We start from the raw sequence: 24,372 nt of genomic DNA on the forward strand, positions 1-24,372 counted from the left end.
ATAGGTCCTGGGGTTAGCGAACCCGTAGCGCGACCTGCAGCTAAGTTTCTGGGGCAGGAGAACAAGCATCCATATCACACGAGTTTCTAATTAAAATCACCTCAAGGTCTAGCCTGGCACTAGTGGCAGAATTAGCCTCGAATGAAAGGCACATGGTGGTGGTTTAAAGTCCCCCTCGCCCCCAGCAACATTTCGCTTAAATACGCCTCTATTATGTTCACTTGCTCCACAGTTAGTTAAGGGATTAATTGCAACACAGCCCACACCTGAATAAACAGATACCTGTGTTCAAGCAAGAGACGGCAGGAAGTGCGTGGAACCCGCCGCAAGCAGAAGGGTCAGAGTCTATTATCCCCGCCAGGGAGGAAGGAGGAGCTGACCTCCAGGAACATAGGGGAGGTTCCCGCAAAACAGTTTTGTATGATGGGCTGAACCATGGCGTTGTTTTCATCTTAGCCTCAGACCACATCCAGGCCCCCATGGTCTCCTTTGAACACTTTGATGCAAACAGCTGCCACAGCAGGGGATGCAGAGCTTCCCTCCTGGAGCCTGCAGACTGACAGGGGATGCCGAGCCCTGATGGTGCACAGAAAGGCGACCATCATATTTCTGTAGACTTAAACGGGCACAAAGATGACGCAGGAGAAGATGGCCATCCAGTGCTCCCCACCGCAGGCTCTCCTGGGTCCTCTCTCCCTTCTTTCCTCTCCCCACCCCAACCTTACCAATCTTGCTGTGGAGTCTTTTCAGGACGCTAAATTTGTTTGAAGGTGGTTTTCCAGCTTTTTGATCAAGGAATGCACGGTTTTCTAGTGGCGATTAAGGTTTAACGTGTTACCTCTCCTGGAAAGAACTTTGCCAGGAACAGGCATTGGGCAAGGCCTTGGGGAAGATAACCAGGGTGGGATGGCTTTTAAACGGACAACATGGCCTCACACAGACCCCAGACTCACCTCCTAGCAGCTCTCCACCAGCGCCACTCAGCACAGGTCTGAGGAAAAGCAGCTCCAGATGCACCCTTCTTGGAGATCCGAAAGCTGTGGGCAAAGTATAGATGGCGGGAGGGCCAGGCGACCAGAAGAGCCGTTCATTCCTCAGTCTTTAAACAGCTCCTGAGAGGAAGCACGTTCAGGGTGGCTGGGCGAGACGAAGACACCTGCTTTTGGGAACAGACAGGGTCCAGAAAACCAGGGCCCCGGGAGCGGGCGGCGCGCAGCGGCAAACTGTCAACTGGTCAGGGTTGGGGACGGAGGCAGGGAATGGGCAGCGGCAGGAAGCGACCCCGCTGCCTGCGCATCTCGGAGAAGGGTGCCGGGCCTGGAGAGGGCCTGCTGTGGGCAGCGAAGGGCTGGAAGTGAGACAGGAGACAGGAAGCCGGCGCGGGCGGCGGTGGCGGAAGCCCTGGGGCGGGCGTGCGCACGCCTCCCGGGGCAAGGGCGCCCCGGGGCGGGAAGCCCAATACCAGCTTTTTCTCACTTCTTCAATGTCTGCATTCCATATAACCCAGCAGAAACTGGGTAAATCATTTTAAATCAAGGAGAGAGGCCAGCCTGAATTAAAGAAAAGTCCAATACCCAGAAGTATAGAAGGAACCGTTAGCTGGAGTTACACGGAGATGCAAATGGCAGAGAAATGAGTACTCTTTACTTTCCGCCCTTTCTTCTTCTAACTGTCCACGAACATACACTTTTTAAAATATAAAAATAGTAAATAAATTAAAACAAGGCATTTTTATTCATTTGAAGTTCATGCATAGTTAATTGGGTATCAAAGTTGTAGCGAGTAACATTTTTTAAGAGTAGTTTGCAAGCAATGAGCAAATATCCTTAAAGATTCTGTCCTTGGGACTTCCCTGGTGGCGCAGTGGTTAAGAATCCGCCTGCCAACGCAGGGGGCACCCGTTCGAGCCCTGGTCCGGGAAGATCCCACAGGCCGTGGAGCAACTAAGCCCATGCGCCACAACTACAGAGCCTGCACTCTAGAGCCCTCAAGCCACAACTACTGAAGCCTGCGCTCTAGAGCCCGTGCTCTGCAACATGAGAAGCCACCGCAATAAGAAGCCCGCGCACAGCCAGGAAGAGTAGCCCCAGCTCGCCGCCAGCGTGCAGCAACAAAGACCCAAGGCAGCCAAAAACCTAAATTAATTAATTAAATAAATCTATTTTAAAAAAGAGAGAAAATTAACTTCAAAAAAAAAGATTATGTTCTTAAAGACATTCAACCATCTTCAACCATCACCCTTTGTAGCAGAGCAAAGGCAAGCGTCTGCCTATTCCAAAATGAGATTTCAAAATTCGGAATTAGTGGGTTACAAATTTAGAAATTTATGGTAAGGAAAGTGGTTGCCGTGTTGGTGGTTCTCCTCCAGGTCTACCTATAATCCCAGGATTATGCAGAATGGGCCCTTCCACTAGAGCTCAAGTGCTCAGACAAGTCGGTGGAGGTTGGAGAGGAAAAAGAGAAACGTAACCACACACCGCACGTTTTAGCAACTCCACCACTGGGAGCTAAGGAGATGTTCTTTCCCACCACAGATGAATTTTACCCTAGGTGAGATGGAAAGGACCAAACACCCAAAAGTCCAGTTCTATTCTTTTCCTGTGCGGAAACAATATTAAATGTGCAAGTCCAATCTGTCTCGCCCATTCGTGCTTGTCTGCGGTTTGTCTGGTCTCTTCTTCCACAAGGACAGTGCGTTCTCTGCATCACAGGGTGGTAGCATTGCCTTCTGTGCTCCCAGAGAAGTGGCACAGCTCGTGGTCCCCGTGTGGCCTGGCACCCAGCTGCCTGAGTTCAAGGCCAGGCTCTGCTGCCAACTCGCTTTGTGAACTTGGGCAAACAGCCAGTTTCTGCCATGGACTCCTCATCACGAAACGTAGATGCTAGATTTGGGGCGGGGGGAGGTGGGAGAATTAAACAGCTTACTTTTCATAAAGTGCTTAAAACCTTGCCTGGCGTACACAGCCTGCCTCCTGGGAGAACTGACGGTGTTTACAGCCAAAGAACACCCTTGGCCAGCTTTCAATCCCCGCGGTGCTGACTCAGCCTGCAGCAGGGCATGAAACTGCTGACTGCAACTAAGTAACTGCCTGGTGAATGCAAGCTCGTCATGGACTGAAGGTTTGTGTCCCCCAGAATTCGTGCTGAGACCCAAACCCCAAGCTGATGGTGTGAGAAAGTGGGGCCTTTTGGAGGGCTTCATCTAATGACGGGATTAGTGCCCTTACCAGAGACCCTCTGACGCGACAGCGGGAGGACACAGGGAACAGCCGGCCATCTGTGAACCAGGAAGCGGGCCTTCACTGGACACCAAATTTGCCGGGGCCTTGATCTTGTGCCCCCGGCTTCCATGACTGTGAAAAACAAGCTCAACTGGTAACTGTTGTTTACAAGCCACCTAGTCTACGGGATTCTGTTTCAGCAGGCCGAACGGATGAAGACAAAACTTGAAGATCACATTCGTCAATATTGGAAACTTCTGGACAAATGTCAAGGATTCTCAATTATCTTTCTAGAGTATTTAGCTCAAAGTTTCTTAGAGACCCAGAAGAATATTCTAACAGGTGCTTCCAGGTTCTTTGATCAGAGCGGCGTAAAGCTTGGTTTACAAAAAAACAACAAACTTTTACGATCCTACTTTACTATTAAACTTCATTCTAAGTCAGCCAAATTTGGGCTGAAACTTTGGTCAGAGTGGAAGGCCTAGAGCAATGTTTCTCAATACTGCATCAGTCACAGGGGTGCTTTAAAACGATCTGTTTTAGCTTTTCAGGTCCTCATGCAACCCCTGACCAAATATTTCCAAAGGCTGAGTGTTCTACCTTATGCGACAGTCCACGGCATGTTCAAAATGATTATTAGAAAGTTCTCCAAGCTGAAATAAACTTCATCTCCCTATTCTCTTGCTTTTTATGGTTTCACAGAATAAGTAGTCATTTGTATGCATGATAATACTTAGAATATTTAAAGCCAGTTAAAGCAGATTCTCCTAGGGATTATGTACTTGAATAAACTTGTAAGGTAAAACTCCTTATAATCAAATTTACTGTTGAAAATCTCTTAAGTTGCTTACAAAGTAAAATCCTAATAAAGCCGATTTTACCTCCAGGATTGGAATAGGTTGTTCCTTGGGCTGGGCTGCAGATGCAGGGGTTGGCTGGCAGTAGAGCCACATTGTAGGAAAAATTCTTACCTTTATTCAGTTGGAATGAATGCATATTGTTGAAATTATCATTGTGATGCAACATTATGAAACATTTCCTTAGTGTTTTCCATTAAAACAAAACACTTATTGTGTACCTTCGACATGCCAGGCATTGTGCCGGTGGGGACACTTGTCATTCATTCCCCGATAAATATGGAAGAGCAGACACTTTATTAGCTGAATGGGGAAGTCACTTCCTGAGACAAAACTGACATTTGAAGAGAAGATTGAGGAGAAAAAAGTTTGGTAACATGAAAGCAGTATACTTCAGAAAAAAGAAATCTGATAGTGTTGCAAACAACTCTGCTGCTATATCTTGAAAAACAGGTTCAGGAAGGGTCACCTTCCAGCCCTCTAATAGTAACTATTTGACTCATCATTGAAGGGACACTGGTTTGCAGCAAATTCCCAAGTACTTTTAGGATTAATTTACAAGAAACTCTAAATAATACCATGTATTTAGCAAAACAAAAAATACTTTCACTAGGAAAAATTAAAGATATCTTCATGGGGGCTCCTCAATGAATCCTTCTAAGATAAGTACTTCTAAGGAAAGAAGTCATTCTAGAAATGGAAACTAGACTTATCTTGTTTTATAAGCTGTCCTAAATTAACAGCAACAACAAAAAGCCCCAGCAGCAATCATAGCAGGATCTTCCTAAGAGGGACCAATGGCGGACAGTTACAGCAAAGATTCACAAGTCCCTCTGCCACCTGCTGAACTTGGTTAAAACAAAGATCAAAGGCAATGAGGAAATAAATTCATTAATGTCCAATGTTTGATAGATATTAAAGGAAATGGAAAAAGGCATTCCCATCTTCCTTAAGCTCCAGGCTGGGAAGGGAGGGTTTATGGTAGCTGGTGTGTGCTTGAGCCATGGGTTTTTAAAATTATTTTAAATTAATTTTTATTGGAGTACAGTTGATTTAGAATGTTGTGTTAGTTTCTGCTTTACAGCAAAGTAAATCAGTTACACTCATATATACATCCATTCTTTTTTAGATTCTTTTCCCATATAGGTCATTACAGAGTACTGAATAGAGTTCCCTGTGCTATACAGTAGGTTCTTATTAGTTATCTATTTTATATATAGTAGTGTGTATATGTCAATCCCAATCTCCCAATTTATCCCCCTCCTTTCCCCTTTGGTAACCATGTTTGTTTCCTACATCTGTGACTCTATTTCTGTTTTGTAAATAAGTTCATTTGTACCCCTCTTTTTAGATTCCACATACAAGGGATATCATATATTTGTCTTTCTCTGTCTGACTTACTTCATTCGGTATGACAATCTCTAGGTCCATCTATGTTGCTGCAAGTGGCACTATTTCATTCTTTTTTACGGCTGAGTAATATTCCATTGTATATATGTACCACATCTTTAACCATTCCTCTGTTGATGGACATTTTGGTTGCCTCCATGTCCTGGCTATTGTAAATAGTGCTGCAATGAACATTGGGGTGTGTGTATTTTTTCAAATTACACTTTTCTCCAGATATACGCCCAGGAGTGGGATTGCTGGGTCATATGGTAATTCTATTTTTAGTTTTTTAAGGAACCTCCATACTGTTCTCCATAGTGGCTGCACCAATTTACCTTCCCACCAACAGTGTAAGAGGGTTCCCTTTGCTCCACACCCTCTCCAGCATGTATTTGTTTGTAGATTTTTTGATGATGGCCATTCTTCCTGGTGTGAGGTGATATCTCATTGTAGTTTTGATTTGCATTTCTCTAATAATTCGTGATGTTGAGCATCTTTTCATATGTTTTTTGGCCAACTATATGTCTTCTTTGGAGAAATGTCTATTTAGATCTTCCACCTATTTTTTGATTTGTTTGCATGTTTTGGAGATTAATCCCTTGTCGGTCCTTTCATTTGAATTTTTTTTTTTTTAAGGTAGTGGTAGAGGTACTACCCTCTCCCCAAGCTGATTCCTCCACTACTGGTGCCCAGCTGCAGCACCTTTGCCAAAATTTGGCAATTCAAAGTGCAGAAAAGATAATGTTGTGGAAAAGCATCAAGTCTTGAGATCTTACTGTCATTGACTTTGTGACCCTGAACAGCAACAACCTTCATTCCCTTATCTGTAAATTAAGGATATATGGCCAGTGATTTAAGGGATAGAAAAAGGATCAAATAGATGCAAACTCCAAAAAGCATTGTGTGAAATGTAAAACCCCAGACAGGTAAAAATATAAAGAACTATAGCGATTTAGACAATTCAGAGGAAAAATCTAGTGTGAACGTTTTATTTTGACAAAACAAACTTTACAAATTTTACATTCTAAACTCCCAAAGTTTCACTTATTTGAAAAGTAAGAGACAAGGCATCCTGGACTCCAAGATTTCAGGCATGAATAGACTAGTGCCATATTTTCAAGTTTTATAAGCTAGCTGTACTTTATACACCATAAAAGTGAAGAGAGCTGTGACAAATTCACTAGTGTCCAGTGCACCTGTAAGAAACACACCGACACACCTGGAATTTCTAACCACAGTTTCACATCAACAACCTCTGAGTAACTGACGTGCATATTTCCATTAATGGTAGGCACAACTCCACAAACATCAAATTACACAAATCACTTGCTTTTTATAATCTCAATTTGGAAATTGAAAAAATAAGAGGAACAGAGTTAAGCAGCTGCAAATGCTGCACTTACTGCACACAAGTACATCATGACAAGGAATGCTAAAAGTTCCCCCAGGAATGATTTTTGAAATTTTAAAGTATATTTTATCTGAAAAGTTGAATTCTTTAATGTGAAAAGCAAGTTAAGTATTGACTCCATCCCTAAAGATCTAGCAAGTTACAGATTCTGTGCAATTAGGCACTAACATACACATTTGAGAGATTAACACTGTTCAGTGGAACATGGAGGTGGTTCCGCAGTGTTTTTATGGTTCACTTTGGCTTCACACGTCCTTGAAACCTTAGACTCAGTGAGAAGTTACAACTTATCCCACACTAGACACAGGCAATGTGGTTATGATCCGGAACAGATGACTGCTTTTCACCTTCAAGGAACCTAATTTTGATTTATACAAAATTAGATTTTCACCCACATGTATGGATAAAAGTGCTTCTCAAATGTACATATCCCACTTCCATAATCCTAAAACAAAAGTAAAGGCACACAAATGGACAATGGTTTATATATTTTATGTGAATGTTTTTCATTAGTCTTTAAACAAAATCAATTGCTGTCTAGAGAGGTGTGACCAACTTGTTACAAATTTCTACAACTTTGGAAATTAAAGATCTAAGAACTCTCTAACCACTGCAGTTCTGTGCAATTCATGTATTGGTTCATTCACTCTGCAATCTGTTAACTCACTCTGTCATCACTATAGGCTGCAATACTTATATTGCAGCAACTATGAGACCAAAAAGGCCAAGGGAGAAGGACGTTTTGGAATTAGTCTCCCACAAGTCGTTTTGAATCTTGTTACAAGTGAATTTAATATGCCTGTGAGCTAAATTAACAATAATTATAAAGACATTCACCCTAACATATTTGAACGAAATATAATTAAGAACCACAGTTAAACGAGTCTTTAATTTTAATGACCGATATTTTTTCACTTATATGTGAAGGGATTCAATAACCAGCAGCATTTAAATATAGAAATAGTCCCATCTATTTTCTTTTCCCTTTTATAAAGTGCTATTTTTAACTGGGTAGATTTACTAGCCAGCTTTCCAATAACTTCATTCCATGTCTCTAATAGATTCAAGGAAACACTGGAAAACTGAAAAGATTGAGTATTTTAAACATTTGCAAAACACTGCTACAAAGTATTGAGACTATGAATGTATTTCATTAGTAAAATAAAAAGTGTACCTTGGGCTTCCCTGGTGGCGCAGTGGTTGAGAGTCCGCCTGCCGATGCAGGGGACACGGGTTCGTGCCCCAGTCCGGGAAGATCCCACATGCCGCGGAGCAGCTGGGCCCGTGAGCCGTGGCCGCTGAGCCTGCGCTCCGCAACGGGAGAGGCCACAGGAGCGAGAGGCCCGCGTTCCGCAAAAGAAAAAAAAAAAAGTGTACCTTATGTGAGAATATTAAGTTGATTTAATAATTACTTCACAGAAGCATCAGTTCATTAACATTTATGTCAATTTTTGTTAATAATCTAAACCAGAAACAGTTTCTGTAGGCAATTCAACTCTAAGCACTGTCAAATAGGGTCAGGCCAAGTAGAACTAACGGTTAAATTACCCCCAGAATAAAAACTCAGACAAATTCAGACTTTTGGAAAAGCAAAACAAGTTAGTGAGAATCAGAACCAGAGGTAACATTTACTTAAAAGTACCATAGGTTGCTAAAAAGTGTTTTCTTTAAATAAAAATTTATGTAGTTATTAATAATGTACCTTAATACTAAGTGCAGTGGTATTAGAGATAATTAAGAGGAAACCACACAACAGATTAACTCAAAAGTGAATGTTGCCTATTTCTTTAGTTCAGTGACCAAAGCTGAAATTGCTTTTGAAAAGAGGTGAACACTACTTACAAGTAGGGTACCAAGAGATTTCCAATTGCATTCACATTATTCTCTAATTAGTATTTGTGCATTTCAACTCTGACCTGACCTTCAGTAGCATCTTAAAATCAAATGCAATTAGTAAAAACACAGGGTAGTATGTCGGTTTGTTCACACTTACAAACACTACCAGCTTCATTACAATTTGCATTTCCTGTTGCTCTTGGAAGAGTCGCCACTATTAAAAACAGATACGAATGTGCAATGCTCCTTACTCTGCATGGTAGCCGGCAATGTTTCAATCAAAGGGACCCTCAGTCATCAACTCTGCACCTGATTTTGATACACTTTCAGTCCTTAGAAACAGGGACTCCAGCGCAGAAGGGTGGCAGGGGGAAAAGAGGCCTAGGTCAAGGTTTGAGGAATCGCTTGGAAATCCACTGCAGCCATACTGCTAAGGAGAATTCCTCCCCATCCTTTCCAACCCCCCGAAGTAAGAATGCAGCATTTAGCTTAAGTCTTTTCTGGTCTCACTTCCTTGTCTACACCTAGTACCCTATTCCTAAGACGACAAACAAGTCTTAGAACGTTCTAAAATCATTTTTACCCAAATACATTGGACTTGGGTCTCAGTTTGAATGAGGATGAGTGGCCTTTAAAAGACCGGTCTTCCTCTTCGTCCTCCCCCTCCTCCAGGGGCTGCTCCAGGTCTCTGAAAGAGGGCGTGGTGTGGATGATCTGGGTTCGGAAGCGGATTTTGTTGAGTCTGGGTTTCATCCGCCCACTAGAGCTGCCCGAGGCTTTGCGACCCGGCTCCTTCGCTTTGCCCGCAGCCAATCCCTCGGCCAGGTGATGGTGATGGTGGTGGTGGTCCCCGCCGTCCTCCAGAGCGTGCGAGAGTCTGCCGGAGATGAGGGTCGAGGGCAGCACCCTCGAGAGCCTCCAGCGCCCTCCCCCGCTGCCCGCCGTGCTCTCGGCTTCGTCCTCGTCCAGGGCGCCCACCAGAGTCCGGATCTCCTCGGCGGTGCTCGGGCTCAGGTACTGCGAAGGCTTCTTGCCGCTGTAGTCGCGCACGTCCACGTCCGCGTCGTAGGCCCCGACCAGCAGCTTCACCACCTCCACGTGCCCGTGCATGGCCGCCAGGTGCAGTGCGGTGTAGCCGCCGCTTGTGCGCGCGTTGATGTTCACCGGCAGCCGGTGCTGGCCCGCGAAGCGCACCAGCAGGGCCAGCAGCTCCTGCCGGCCGTGCTTGGCCGCCCAGTGCAGGCAGGTGAAGCCGGTGATGAAGTCGCGCTTGGCCAGCAGGCCGGGCTCGCAGGCCAGCAGCCCCTCTAGGCTGTCCCAGCGGCCGTCGGCGGCCGACAGCATCCACGCGTGCTCCAGCGGGTCCAGCGTCAGCGCGCCCGCGCCCTCCTCCTCTGCCGCCGCGCCGTCCGCGCCCCCGGGGCCGCGCCGCAGCTGCGGGGAGCTGCCCGCCGCCTCCCGGGGCGCGGGGCGGCCGGGCCGCGGCGCATCGCCAGGCACCTCGGGCCGCGCGCCCTCTTCCGCGGGGCCGCCGCGGGGCCGCCTCCCCGGGGGCGCGCTCGGGGCTTCGTCCGCGGGGTCGCAGGGGTCGGCGGGGTCTGCCGCCGAGTGCCCCGGCTCCCTGAGGCGGCCGCTGGCGCGCTGCTCGGGCGTCCCGCCCAGGGCGCCGCCGACGGGCTGCTCCAGCTCGGCCTGGTCCCGGGCCCCGCACTCCACTGGACCCTCCATCCGTGGCCGCGCACCTGGCCGGCTCCGCACCGACGCGGCCGGCCCCTCCTCAGGCCCCTCGGGCGCCGCAGCGGCCTGACTAGCCGCCACCGCCCCCCGGCCGCGCCCGCGGACACGCCCCCGCCGGACGGACACGCCCACTTCCGGCCTTCTCACTGGCCGCCTTATAGCTCCCGCGGGCCCCGCTCCTGTCCGACCCGCCCCCTTTCAGTCCCCGCGCAGGCCGCAATCAGTGCTCTCCCCGGAGAACACGCCCTGGCTCCACCCACTTCCGGCCCGTGAGCGGTCCACAATGGCCGCTCCTGCCAGGGGACACGCCCAGACCCTGCCCACTTCCGGCGCCAGCTCCGGCCGCAATCTGTGCTTCAGCCCCGCCCCGGCGGTCGGAAAAGCAGTGTTCGCTTTTCAGCGCGTCTTTCTCCTAGCGTCCCGAGTGTGCTCCATTCCCTCCCCGGCACTAACTGGTGGTTCTCTAAAAGGTCCGGGCACTCCTGTGACAGGCCCGCTTCGCGCGCGCGGCATCTGGGCGCGGTGGAGACGCGCAGCCCGCCCCGCCACCCAGCTCACTGAGGCCGCTGGACCCTTCCTCTCATTTCCCCTCCCCTCCCTCTTGGACCCCTGCCCGCCGCGCCATCCGCCCGGACCCTACGTCACTGAGGCCACGGGACCCCTCCCCTCAGCTCCGCTCCTTTCCCGACCGGACCCCGCCCCGCGCCATCCCGCCCGGCCGTCTACGTCACTGAGGGCGCCGGACCCCTCTCCGCCGCTCCTCCCTTTCTCCCTCCCGTCCGCCCCCTCCTGTCCCGTCCCGCCCCCAGCGCCCCTCAGCCGCCGGACGCGCCATTCGGCCGGCTGCAGCCGCATCGCTGGCCCTCCGCCCGCCCAGCCCCGCTCGTACCATGTCTTCCGAGGTGGCGCGGCACCTGGTGAGTCCCCCGCCCCCCCTCCCCGGGACCCCCGCCTTCCTGCCACGGCCCCTCCCGGCGGCGGAGGCTTCGCGGGGCTTCCCGTCTACCCTGAAGTTGAGTCTGAAGCGGGGGCGGTTTCTGTAACGGTCCCGAACGCGCGAGAGCGGGCCGGTGGCGGGCTGGCCCACTGACTCGGCCTCCCAGGCTTATAGAAGCCCCCCATTTTACCCAGTATCGACCTCCTTGGGATTGGAGACTTTTTCTCCCGCCTTGGCGCCCTTTTCTGTTAAAATAACTGATGTGGCTGATTTGTTCGGTGTTCTCTACCTTTCAAGTCCCTTTTATGCACTGATCTTATTTCAGAGTAAGCCGTGGGATGGTCACAGTTGTGTCCTCGGCCATTCCAAGCTGTTCCTTGCCCTTTTCACTCTCATTCTCTTGTGAGTGCCGTGGAGTTTTCCAGACGCTATAAGTTGTGGAAGGACCACTTGCCTTTTGAAAATTTTGTTTTAATCTCTGATACTACAAATATCAGTGGTCGTAATCCTTGTAAACAAAAACTCTTCGGGGGGGCCACAACAGCGAGAGGCCCGCGTACCGCAAAAAAATAAAAAATAAATAAAAAAATAAGGGAATCAAAAAAAAAAACTCTTCGGGGGCCTGAGACCAAAAAGTTTGAAAAGTGCTGGTCTAAGCAGTCTCCCAGATTAAAAGTTTAGGTTGTGGGGACCTGAGAGGTTGGGTGATGTTCCCAAGTCACACAGCCCGTTTGTTTGATAGAGCCTGGAGGAGGGTTTTTGTCCTGATTCGGCCCAGGTCTCTTTCCTCTGTGTCCTGTCGTTAGGGAGGTCTCAGCTTTCCTGTCTGGACTGCCTTGTTACCGTTGCTGTGTTTGTGTGCACGTGTGGGTGAGGAAAATGTGTTTTAAACTCTTTGCTTCAGAGTGAAGTTCAGTCTTCAGAATTAAACTTGGGCTGGAGAGAGTTTAATCATTTAATTGATGGTGGATTTCTTGTCAGTTGCTGTGCTTATTTTGCAATAAGTTTACCTTTAATTAAACTTTTTGAGATAATTGTAAATTTTTGTGCAACTGTGAGAAGTAACAGAATTCCCCAGCACCCTTTACCCAGTCTTCCTTAATAATAACATGCTGCCAACTACAGTGAAGAGCACATCCAGGACACTGACTCTGCTGTGTGAGGACAGGGCTCTCCTTCGCCCCAGGGCCCGTCGCTGCCCTTTTGTAGCCACAGCCACTTCCTTTCCACTCCACCTCCTCCTTAGCCCCTAGCAACTACTGCAGTCTGTGATTTCTGTAAGTTTGTCATTTCGAGACTGATATATAATGGGATCGCCCAGTGTGTAACCTTTGGGGATTGGATATTTTTCACTCAGCAGCGTCCTCTGGAGGTTCATTCAGGTGTCGCAAGTATCATTAGTTTGTTCCTTTTAATTGCTGAGTAGTATTCCAGGGGGTGGATATACCACACTTTGAAGGACACCTAGGTTGTTTCCAGTGTTGGGCTGTTATGAATAAAGCTGCTTTAGTAATGTAGCATGAGGAAGGTGTAAGTCGTCAGTTCTCTGGGATTCACATGACAGTTGCATGTTTAGTTTCATAAGAAACTGCCGAACTCTTTCCCAGAGTTTCTGCACCGTTTTTCATTCCCGTCAGCAACGTATGCAAGACCAGTTTTTCCACATCCTCCCCAGCGCTTGGTGTTCCTGTTTTTTTATTTAGACCTTCCGATAGGTACGTAATGATATATTGGGGTTTTAACTTGCATTTTTCTAATGTGCTTGTTTGCCATCTGTATATTCTCCAGTGAAACATCTCTTCATTTCTTTTGCACATTGTCTAATTGGATTTTTTTTTACTGCTGATTTTAGACGTTTTTAAAATGTATATTCTAGACACCAGTCCTTGCAAATGTTTTTCCTCATTCTTTGTGGGTTTTTTTCATCCTCTTAAAGAATTTTTTGCAGAGCAAACATTTTTAAAAGTTTTGATAACATCCATTTTATCAGTTTTTCGTTATACGGATTGTACCTTTGTGTCAAGTCTAAGAATCCATTGCCTAACTCAAAATACCAAAGGTTTTCTCTAATTTTTTTCCTAACAGTTCTATAGTTTGTTTTACATCTAAACCTATGACCCATTTTGAGTTAATTTTTGTATAAGATACAAGACTTAGGTCAAGGGTCATTTTTGGCTTATGGATGCTCCAGCATTTGTTGAAAAGGCTATCTGTCCTCTCTTGAATTGCTTTTGCACTTTCGTCAAAAATCAGTTGAGCGTGTTTGTGTGGATCTCTTTCTGGGGTCTCTGTTAGCATGCAGTCTTGATTCCTGTAGCTACATAAATAAGTCTTGAAATAGAGTCGACTGATGCTTCTCACTTTATTCTTATATTTCAAAAATTTTTTTGGCTATTCTGGTTTCTTTGCCTTTCATTATAAATTTTAGAATAGTCTTGTCTACCTACAAAGAATTTTGCTGGGATTTTGATAGATATTACATTAAGTCTACATATTAGTTTACGGAGAGGGATTTTTAAACTTACAGATTTCAATTCCTTACTAGTTATCTGGCTATTCACGTTATTTCACATTGGGTGAGTTGTGATGGTGTGTGGTTTTGTGATCCATTCCTTCCAAGTGGTCAAATTTCTGTGTATGGAGTTGTTCATAATATTATCTTATTATCCTTTTGATTTCTTCAGTCTGTAGTGACAGTCCCTGTTTCATTCCTGATATTGGTAATTTGCATCTTCTGCCTTTGTCAGTCTTGCTAGAAGTTTGTCAATTTCATTGATCTTTTCAAAGAACTATTTGTTTCATTGGTTTTTCTCTATTATTTTTATATTTTCAATAAACTGATTACTGATCTTATCTTTATTTCCTTTGCTTGCTTTTGGTTTATTTCGCTCTTCTTTTTCTAAGTTCTTGAGGGGAGACCTTAGATCACTGATTTGAGACTTTTCCTCCTTTCTAATATAGGCACATGGTGTTAATGAATTTCCCTCTCAGCAGGGCTTTAGCTGTGTTCCACAGATTTTAGTATGTTGTATTTTCATTTTCATTCTACCTTTAGTTTTTAAAGAGCTCTGTGTTAAATCTCACTTGAAACTCTTCAGATTTTCAGACCTTTTTTTTTCATAGAAGAGGACATTAAGACTCAAAGATATGTTGTACAACACAGGGGGTATAGCCAGTATTTTGTAATAACTGTAAATGGAAACTGACCTTCAAAGGTTGTATTAAAAAGACTCAGGGAGGTTTAGTGCATGCTCAAGGAATCACAGCTAGTGATGATGAGGTCTGCTTTGGGCCATATTGTGCCTGCCACTGTCTCCACATGTCCCCCATTAGTAATTGCATAAGTTTTATGATTCAAGAGATCTTGACTGTATAGTTATTTATTGCTGACTCTGATAGTGGATCTTGTGATGACGTTGACTACCTTTTCCTGTCTCTTGAGAAACACACTCATAATTTTCTGCTTCTTCAGACTATCCTTACCAAAGCTTTTAAATGGTGTCCAGATCTTTTCAATTTCAAACTGCCTCTGTCATTTCCTGTTTCAGATGCTATACTTTTGAACTCTTATGTTTCTTTTTCAGTTATCATTCAGTGAGGATAATTTTTTTATCTTAGAAGCTTCCCTCATTTGTTTTACTTTCTACCTTGAAGTTGTGACTTTTAATTCTTCTCTTTTATGTCCTGGAGTTAATTACCGTCTCAGTGTTTCTGATCTGGAGAGACATCCCTTCCCACTGGTCCAGCTCCTGTAATCATCATAAGATAGTGAAAGACCGAGTTCCTGGCCCATCTTCTCTGAAGCTTACCCAGAGCACTTTAACCTGTGGCAGTCTGTTGTACTGCTTGTTTGCCACTAGTCATGTGCTTCCTTGCAATACCTCCTAACTTATGTTTTGTATTGTTACTTAACTTTTCACATCAATTAAATTTTAGTGAACCTTGCATTTCCCCCCCACCCCCTAAATTAAATGATCTGTCTTCAGGAAAAGCAACCTGTAATATTCTTTGTATCCTCCGTAGCCATGATTATACGTCTTTGAGGACCGGTGTTGAATATTTTTTATATGGGAAGTATGTTCACCTTGAATCATTTTATTCTTGTTGAATGTTACACACATCAGTTATAAATTCTTACGGGCAGCTAGGAGCTGTTAGTCTGCATTTATGTTCTAACGAGGCTCCACCTTCCTCCAAGCTTTTGAGGTTTTTCCATGCTGATTTTGATCCTAACACAGTTCCAGACTGTAACTGTTTGTGTTGGTTATTTATTTATTTATTTGGGCCTGTGGGAAAGGAGAAAGAGGGTGTTTTAAATTTTTGTAGTTTACTACAGAATAGACTTACTCTTCTCAAGAATATTTATTATCCCTTTATTTTTTATCTATCTATCTATCTATTTATTTATTTTTGGCTGTGTTGGGTCTTTGTTGCTGCATGCAGGCTTTCTCTAGTTGTGGCGAGCAGGGGCTACTCTTTGTTGCAGTGCACGGGCTTCTTGTTGAGGTGACTTCTCTTGCGGAGCACGGGCTGTAGGTGTACGGGCTCAGTAGTTGTGGCTTACAGGCTCTAGAGCACAGGCTCAGTAGTTCTGGCTCACGGGCTTAGTTGCTCTGTGGCATGTGGGATCTTCCTGGACCAGGACTCAAACCCGTGTCCGCTGCATTGACAAGTGGATTCTTAACCACTGTGCCACCAGGGAAGTCCCTGGCCCTTTATTTTTAACCATACTAAATTAATTTTCTCTGCTTAAGATTTTAAGTATTCCTAGTACAAAATACCTGATTCTCAAGGCTTTTTCAATGAGAATAATTTTTACACTTCCTTTTGATCATATCTGGGAGAAAGTCTGATTTAGATGATGCTTTATTTTAAAATTTTATTTAACACCTTTTACAATTTGTGTCTACCACTGATTTGAAGATCACGGAAATAAGCAGCTCACAGTCTCAATAACAAAACCACAAGATTAAAACTACCATTTTAAATACCTTCAAAACCAATCATGATTTAGTATGCTTAGAATTTTTTATTACTTTTAGTAAATACGCATATTCTGCTCGAGTGTTCTTCCTGTCTTTGAAATTTTGTATTTGGCAGTTACACTTATTGAAATTAACTACTTTCTTTGTATTTCTCAAAAAGTCCGGAGATTTCTTCATTGAGGATCTAGCTGAAGCAGTTTAGATACAATAGAACTCAAGGTTCCTTACACTATGTGATTCGTTCCAGAACTAGTCATTGTAAAGGTGAACTTTTGTGTGCTAATCTTAAAGTTGTCCAGAATTGTGTTTTGATGGCCCCTTTTTCCTCATTTGTTTTGGTTAATTTAAATAATGCCACAGGGATGTACAAGCTCCCTTTTGGCTATCTGCAGGCTTTCCCTGTCAGAGGCAAATGAAGGTGTGTGGTTAGACTTTTACCAGCTTAGGGAAGCTCTGAGCCCTGGGTTTTCTGGAGCACTTCCAAGGACAGGATACTTTTAGACCATGTGTTTGGAGCATCTGTTTTGAGAAACATTGTGACCATATTCTCTCAGGAGCCATGATTGACTACATTCTAGAATTTTCAGATTTCTTTCAGTCTGCCTTTTCTGACACTAGAAAAATTTAAATTATGGAATAACTAAATTGTTGGGGCAAATTAAAAAAAATGAACCGGGTATTGAGACTACAAAAGGAAGGTAGAGTCAAACAGAGCATGTGAAAGATTTTTGAAATGCAGCCTTTGGGAGAAATGAAGTGGAGGAAAATGAACCTAGGTGTCAGAATTTCACTCCCATTTCTTTGTGTTATGAGGGAAGATGCTTGGAGATGCAAGTAAGTGGAAGTGGCAGCTGTGCCATAATGAACATGGAGGGCTGAGGCTGTGGAACCTCTGTTAGGGGAGAGGGATAAAGATACACCCTCTCAGCCGTGTTCCATTTAAGGCCATCCGGAATCTAGGCCTGAGACAACGGACAGATGGAAATGTAAGCATATGGCAGTTGAGCAGAGGTTGCATGGTAGTCATTTAGTTCACAAAGTATGTGTTTCAGAAATACTTATTAACAGAAGTAGAAATTATATAGGAGGAATAGGGTTGTTTTCTGGGATGTCAGACCTGAGTAAAACAACTGAAGCAAGTATTAAAATTATGACATATGCTGAAAAAATAAAATATGCATCGTGAGGCATAAGAAGGAGTTAAGGTTGGGGGAAAGGAGAAGAGGCAGTTTCTGTTTGAGACGTGTGTGCGGAGGGACCGGGAGGACGGGCTGGCCCTGCAGGTTCCTGCCAGGTGTGATGGGGTCCCCGGCCCCTCCAAGCCAGTTTCAGGCAGCCTGGCGTCACACAACCACAGGGCTTACCAAAGATGAGGTGCAAGAACTGTGGGACGTCTTCTCTGGTTTCCTTTCCCTCTCCTCTGAAGAACCGGATCAAGGTTATCCTGCCCTCTATTCGGACCATGTTTATGGAGACAGTGAGGAGTCCTTTTGTTCTCATTAGACAGTGTGATTGGTATGTGCAGGAAGAGGCCATAAGTAATGAAATGCTAGGTAGAGAGTATATTGATGGATACCATAAATGTTTTGTGAGTGGTCTGTACTCGTTTTTTCATGGACAAATGTAAGTTGTGCACAGTGATATTTTTGCTTAGTTGAGTGTATACTAACTGGACTGTTACTTTGCGTTATTAATTAAGCCAGGATTGCTTGAATGATTTTCAAACATTAAAAGATGTCTTTGTTATAAAGGAGCTTTGTTTTAAGATGAGTTATTAACTGGGACCGTCCTGTATGTGTAAGTGGGAAATTGTCCTCATTGGCAAATTGGTAGCTAGGATGCTCAGTCTTCAGGGCAGTGACTCAGGGCTTCAGAAACAAAGGCATTGAATTCTCCTCACCAAGTCTCCTCTTGTGAAAGTGTAACTAGCTTGGGGAAGGTTAGTCAGAGGTCACTTTCCTAACCGCTGGTGAGATCTCGGGAACCGAGAAAGGAGTTTAATTAGCAGTGAAAACAGGTGGGCAGTTGATTTAGGACCAACCTGGGTGAAGAGACTGGAGTGCAGGGCAGCGTGGAGAGAGCTGCGGAGGAAGGTGGGAAATGCTGCATGCAAACGTGGCCTGTTTCAGTCTTTTGTCTAGAGCAGTAATTATCATTTTTCATTATTGCCCTTTCTGGAGAAAAATGAAATTTAAATCAAATTTAGTTAATTAATAACATTTAATTAGTCTTATTAAATTAATTGATCCAATTAATTAAGTTTTCCCTAATGAGAGGAATTCAGTACTAAAGAATAAATTTTTTCAGATAGGGTTGATTGAGCTTTGGAGGTCCACAAACCACTGATTTTTTTTTTTTGGTCCCCCAAGAACCAATTTCTACCACCTTTGTGGTGAGGGGATACCCCCCATTGAGAATGCATGATCTAGAGTTAGTTTTTCTAGGAATAGGGCAACAGGTGTACTTTGTCTGCTGATGGATTTGAAAACTTAGTCTAAGACTGTAAATCGTCTGTACATTATGGGTTAAATAAGGCATTTGTGAACCTACTCAGGACCTTAACTGTAGTGTTGTTTCTATGGAAACTGTATTCCAGATCCAAAAAGCTTACTAAAATGAACTTTTGGAAAATACAACCTATATGTGAGATGGTGATTTGTACTGGTTTTAAATTTATATAAAGAGTGAGGCCTTTTTGCCAAAACTCAATATTGAGCTTAGTATTAAAGGAAGAGATGGCCATGGATCAGCAGAGAAGTAATATTTTAGGCAGGAAGAAGATTCTTCATCTCAGACTCAGCCTGTATACTCAATCTTAAAATATCACGAGATGCCTTTCAATTGTATTTGCCAATCATGAAAAAAATAGCTTTAAAATTTAATGTATATTTTTAAAAAACTAAAGGAAACTTTAACCATTATTTTCAACTTATTTAGATGAATCTTTACTTTTTTAGTGGTCTGGTAATCTCTAAAGATCTTTGCAAACACTAAAGTATTCAAGGTATATTTTTGTCTGGGACACCACTGGGGTAACTGAATGCTCCCCGTGCTAACATGCATTCACTGGGGCAAGTGCTTGACTTGCATTATCACATTTCTCCTCCCGACTCCATGAGCCGAGTACTGTTATCTCCGTTTTGGGGGTTGAGGGTTAACTCTCTCAAAATTTGTTAACAGACTGTCTCTTGTTTTTCTCCTGTTGTGCTGGTGCCTCTTTGGCCCGGGCCCTGGCACATGGCTTTGGCAGTTGCTTAGTGCTCCCGACCTTTGTATCTCTTGCCACCATAAGCAGTTAGCTCCAGCAGCCCTCTTTTTTAAATTTATTTTTATTATTTATTTATTTATTTTTGGTCGCATTGGGTCTTCGTTGCTGCGCGCGGGCTTTCTCTAGTTGCGGTGAGTGGGGGCTACTCTTCGTTGCGATGCACGGGCTTCTTATTGCAGTGGCTTCTCTTGTTGCAGAGCACGGGCTCCAGGCGCGCAGGCTTCAGTAGTTGCGGCATGCAGGCTCAGTAGTTGTGGCTTGCGGGCTCTAGAGCGCAGGCTCAGTAGTTGTGGCACACGGGCTTAGTTGCTCCGCGGCATGTGGGATCTTCCCGGACCAGGGCTCGAACCCGTGTCCTCTGCACTGGCAGGCGGATTCTTAACCACTGCACCACCAGGGAAATCCCAGCAGCCTTCTTAAGCCATGCATTTACACTGATGTCATGTTAACCCTTCTCTCTTGTGACCTCGGTCATTGAGACAATTTCTAGGGGCTCTCTGTTTCGGGAAAAGATAGGCTGCTTGTCATATAGTAACAGAGATTCTGTTGTGTGGAAAAGAATTATAATTTACAGTTTCCACATGACTCTGAGAGCCAAAAGAACCTAATACTTAACTGTAATTTGAACAATTGGAGAGACTGTTTTATTCTCATTGCATATTTGCATATTTTGTTGAATATTTTCTTTTTTATTGCTTCTCACAAATAATCATACATGTATCATCTAAATCATTTAGTTTGTCTGCAGATATTCTGTTTTTGTTAGCTACTGCTTTCCCATGTATTGATTACTTACTTAAAAATTTTTGTTATATCTTTAAGAATTAACTTTTTTATTAAGCTATAATTTATGCACAGTGAAATTTACTTTTTTAGTACAAAGTTTCATGAGTTCTGATGAATACATACAGTCATGTAACCACAACCACAATGAAAAATAGAGAACTGTTCCAGCATCCTCCACCCCACATTCCTTGGTGCTTCTTTGCAGCCCTCCTCCTAGTCTCTATCACTTTTCTGCCCCTATTTGGGCTCAGTAGTTGTGGTTTGCGGGCTCTAGAGCGCAGGCTCAGTAGTTGTGGCGCACAGGCTTAGTTGCTCCGCGGCATGTGGGATCTTCCTGGACCAGGGATTGAACCCGTGCCCCCTGCATTGGCAGGCGGATTCTTAACTACTGCACCACCAGGGAAGCCCGGTACGTGTGTTTTAACCTTATAAACTGCCAAACTGTTTCTCAAAATGTTTGTGCCAAAATTTGCATTCCCACTAACAATGGTTCTGCATCCTTGCCAGATAGTTTTTTTTTAAGTCATTCTGATGGGTATGTAGTGATACCTTGTGTTTTAATTTACATTTGTCTAATGACTAATGATGTTGAGCCTCTTGTCATGTGCTTATTTGCCATCCCTATATCTTTGATGAAGCATCTGTTCCAATTTTTTCCTGTTTTTTTAAATTGAGTTATTGTCTTTTGAGTTGTACAAGTTTTTAAAAATAGATATTTCTGACATAAGTTCTTCATGAGATAAATGATTTACAAATCTTTTATCCAAGTATGTGTCTTGTTTTTTCATTCTCTTAACAGTGTGTTTTGAAGAGCAGAAGTTTTTTAGTTTATTAGGTTCAGTTTATCATTCTTCTCTTGTGGATCATGCTTTGGGTACTGTAGCTAGGAAATCTTTGCCTTCCTCAGACGGAAGCTCCTTGACTGGAGAGGAGGAGCCTCTGTGGGGGACGTAGGGAGGAGGGGACCGGCAGCGGGGGGCTGTGTGTGGAAGCTTCCTGTGGTTCACAGACACCTGGCAGCACAGAGCCCCGAGGGGAGGTGGTCGCCACTCCCCATCATTCGCTCTCATCCTGGAAAGTTCCGGGCTTTGACTCTTACGGGCCTGGCATACTGTATGCTCACCGCCTCTGTTCAGCCATCTCTGAAACGCCTCCTGCCGCAGGGCCTGATGGATCTCCAGCGAGTGACCTGTGTGATCGCGGCCCATTTCAGCCTCCCGCCTCCTCTCCTTCAGTGTCCTGCTCTCCACCCTACTTTAGCCTCACCTTCTAGTGGGGAGCACCTTGACCTTGTCATCATCCATAAGGGCACCCCTGAGATCTCAGTCTGACCACACCTCCCCTCTTCCTGTTCACCCCACCAGCTGCTCCCGGTCCCACGGTTCTCTGATCCCGCCACCTTTCCCTTCCCCTCACATCCTCCATGCCCTCTTGTCCCTTCGTGGCACGTCTCAGCCGCCTCTCTCGCTTCATCGTTCTCCCCCGGCAAACCCACACCGCCTGCAGTCAAGCGGTGCCGGACTCCGCTCCTGCGTCCTCACAGCTGAATGCGATGCGGGAGCATCGTGCTGAGTTGTCTTCCTTCATGTCGTGACCACTCGGCTCAAGAGGCCTTGATGCTGCCGACAGACTGTACTGCATGTTCCTCATTCATTCACCGGCTCATCCTTCTAGGTCGAGGGTTGCCAAACATTTTCTTTAATGGGTCAAATAGTAAACATTTTTGGCTTTGCGAGCCATGTGGTCTCTGTGTACATTGTGTCCTGAAAGCAGCCGCACACGGTCGGTCAAGGAGTGGGGGTGGTACTCGTTCTCTTCCAAAGCTTTCTTCCAGGACTCCATACTTATCCGGATTTCTTTCACCCTCTTTGACTGTTCCTTCTCAGTCAGTTGGACTGATTACTCCCAGTGCCCCAAACTTGAAGTGTCAGAGTCCCCCCAGGGCTCAGTTCTGGGAGCCCTCTCTTTTCTAAGCACCTTCACTCCCAGGGTGACTCACCTCGTCCCACAGCGCTGAGGACTTGCCATGTATAGATGACGTCACAGTTGTTACCTCCAGTCCGGGTATCTCTGCTCTGTCCACTTGAGCATCCTGCTGCCTACTCAGGACCTTCACTTGAGCGTCCAGCAGGCATCTCCAGTTCAAGGAGAGCCGCCTTCCCTAACCCCTCCTTCTGCGGTCTTCCCAGTTCCAGGAAGGGAAGCTCCCTCCTCCCCGGTGTTCAAGCCCCGAACTTTGGAACCGTTCTCCACATCGCTCCACATTCTACACTGAGCCTTCAGCAAGTTCCGTTGGCTCTGCTGTCGAGGTGGATCCAGAATGTGCCCACATCTCACCTCTTCCACCGCTAACAGACTGCCATGGGTTAATGCAGTAGCCGTGCACCTTGTCTCCTTGCTTCTGCCTTGCCATCCTTCAGTGTCCTCTCAACACAGTAGCTGTAATGAATCTTTTACTACAAAGATAACTCACGTCCCTTTATGCTAAAAGCCCTTCAAAGCCAAGTTCTTCAGTACGCCGTGGGAACCCTGTGAGGTCCGGCACCACTCTGCCTTTCTCTCCCTCTGCTGCTTCGCCTGCTTGCTGTTCCAGGAACCCAGGAGCGCACACAGCTGCCACATCTTTGCAGGGGTCCATTCCCTCTGCCAGGAATGCTCTTCCTCCTGGTGCCCCTTCACCGCTCTGCTCCCTGTGCTCCTTCCGGCCTTCGCTGAGCTGCCGTCTCCCCTGTAACCACCCTGCTCAGAGCGGTGCCCCTGAGCCATGCCTCCGCCTCATTTCCTACCCCCATCCCCCTCTGCTGCCTTATTGTTCTGTGCTGCACTTATTATTCTCTGTTATCACATCAGAGCATGTGTTTTACTTTGATTTTTGCCTTTCTTCCCCTAACTGGAATGGAAGCTCCATAATGACTTCATGTGTTTTCTTCTATTTTATTAAGTTATTCAGCCCCAGGGCCTCGGACAGTTCCTGGAATATAGGAGGCACTCAATTCATATCTGTTAAATAAATGCATTTTTATAGATATTTGAGGAAGACATATTCTTTTTTCTACATTAGTCGTTGTTAAATTCACATAAGTAATAATATATATATATTTTTTTGCGGTACGCGGGCCTCTCGCTGCTGTGGCTTCTCCCATTGCGGAGCACAGCCTCGGGACGCGCAGGCTCAGCGGTCATGGCTCACGGGCCCAGCCGCTCCGCGGCATGCGGGATCTTCCCGGACCGGGGCACGAACCCGTGTCCCCTGCATCGGCAGGCGGACTCTCAACCACTGCGCCACCAGGGAAGCCCAAATGATAATATTAATGGATGTCAAGAAGAAAAGGAAATATTTATTCTCTTCCCTTTAGAATCAGACTCTATACATGCTTGCTCATATGTATAATTTTTACTTGTAACCATGGTGTCAACAAAATCTTATATTCTTTTCTTGCCAGTTAATATCACATATAATTTCTCTTAATTTTCATAATTATTGCTTCTAATCTTTGTAAAAATATTCCCTGTAGCCAGTATTTCAGTATAGACTCAGTATATGCAACTTCATCCTTCCTTTTGAAGATTTATCTTTTTCTGACTTACAAAAATGGGATAATAACTTCTAAACTGTTACTAGTAATATAGTATTAACTAGTATAGTATTAACTATGTTCTGTGTGAAAAGTAAACCTGACTGGCCTAGTGAGTTGGGCTGGATTTTTAGTGCTCTTATCTATGTGGAAGAGTACAAGTCTTATGGAATCAGGGGACACTTTAAGGCAAATGGGAACTACCACTGTATTTGTTTTTAATAACCCTGTAAAAATTTCCCTAGATTTATTTTACACTTGACTAAAGATGCCAGTGATTAGGTGGAAGCTCCTTGAGGGATCCGGGGCCGTAGGAACCTTAAACTCAAATTTTCTTTCCTGCTAAGCACTGCGGCCTATCAGTTTACCT

At 45.1% G+C, this 24,372-nt stretch overlaps 2 protein-coding genes across 4 annotated transcripts in view; one reads left to right on the top strand and one right to left on the bottom strand.

The window, feature by feature from the left end:
- Positions 1-1,711: 1,711 nt before the first annotated feature.
- On the bottom strand, positions 1,712-10,807 carry LOC109549325 (ankyrin repeat domain-containing protein SOWAHC). Of its 3 annotated transcripts, XR_012325557.1 has the most exons (4): positions 9,298-10,807; positions 8,053-8,182; positions 3,228-3,353; positions 1,712-2,882 (listed from the first exon to the last, which is right to left on the bottom strand). XR_012325557.1 is itself a non-coding variant. In XM_073790922.1 (3 exons), exons 1-3 carry the CDS (start codon positions 10,440-10,442, stop codon positions 3,300-3,302), a joined length of 1,329 nt encoding a protein of 442 aa, XP_073647023.1. In that variant the 5' UTR covers positions 10,443-10,807; the 3' UTR covers positions 1,712-3,299. The 3 variants fall into 3 exon arrangements, 2 of the variants coding, with proteins under 2 accessions (XP_073647023.1, XP_073647022.1); XM_073790922.1 differs by having other exon boundaries at positions 1,712-3,353; XM_073790921.1 differs by lacking the exons at positions 1,712-2,882; positions 3,228-3,353 and adding an exon at positions 6,428-7,323.
- A 400-nt stretch (positions 10,808-11,207) lies between these two features.
- Positions 11,208-24,372, top strand: part of SEPTIN10 (septin 10) — a 52,405-nt gene continuing 39,240 nt past the window's right edge. The window contains exon 1 of the mRNA XM_033838418.2: positions 11,208-11,368. Coding sequence (XP_033694309.1) covers positions 11,342-11,368 — 27 coding nt within the window. The 5' untranslated portion in view covers positions 11,208-11,341. The remainder of the gene's footprint in view (positions 11,369-24,372) is intronic.

The sequence above is a fragment of the Tursiops truncatus genome, chromosome 14 (assembly GCF_011762595.2).
Source record: "Tursiops truncatus isolate mTurTru1 chromosome 14, mTurTru1.mat.Y, whole genome shotgun sequence".
Taxonomy (NCBI): Eukaryota; Metazoa; Chordata; class Mammalia; order Artiodactyla; family Delphinidae; genus Tursiops; species Tursiops truncatus.

What these genes read in the sequence shown, in the direction of transcription:
- LOC109549325 (XM_073790921.1), bottom strand. Translation starts at nt 10,442, where the DNA reads ATGGAGGGTCCAGTGGAGTGCGGGGCCCGGGACCAGGCCGAGCTGGAG. An exon ending in CCCAAGTCCAATGTATTTGG is followed by an intron (nt 8,183 to 9,297) that starts GTAAAAATGATT and finishes TGCGGAGCGCAG; the next exon opens with GCTCAGCGGCCACGGCTCAC. An exon ending in CGCCACCAGGGAAGCCCAAG is followed by an intron (nt 7,324 to 8,052) that starts GTACACTTTTTA and finishes CTTTTGTTTTAG; the next exon opens with GATTATGGAAGTGGGATATG.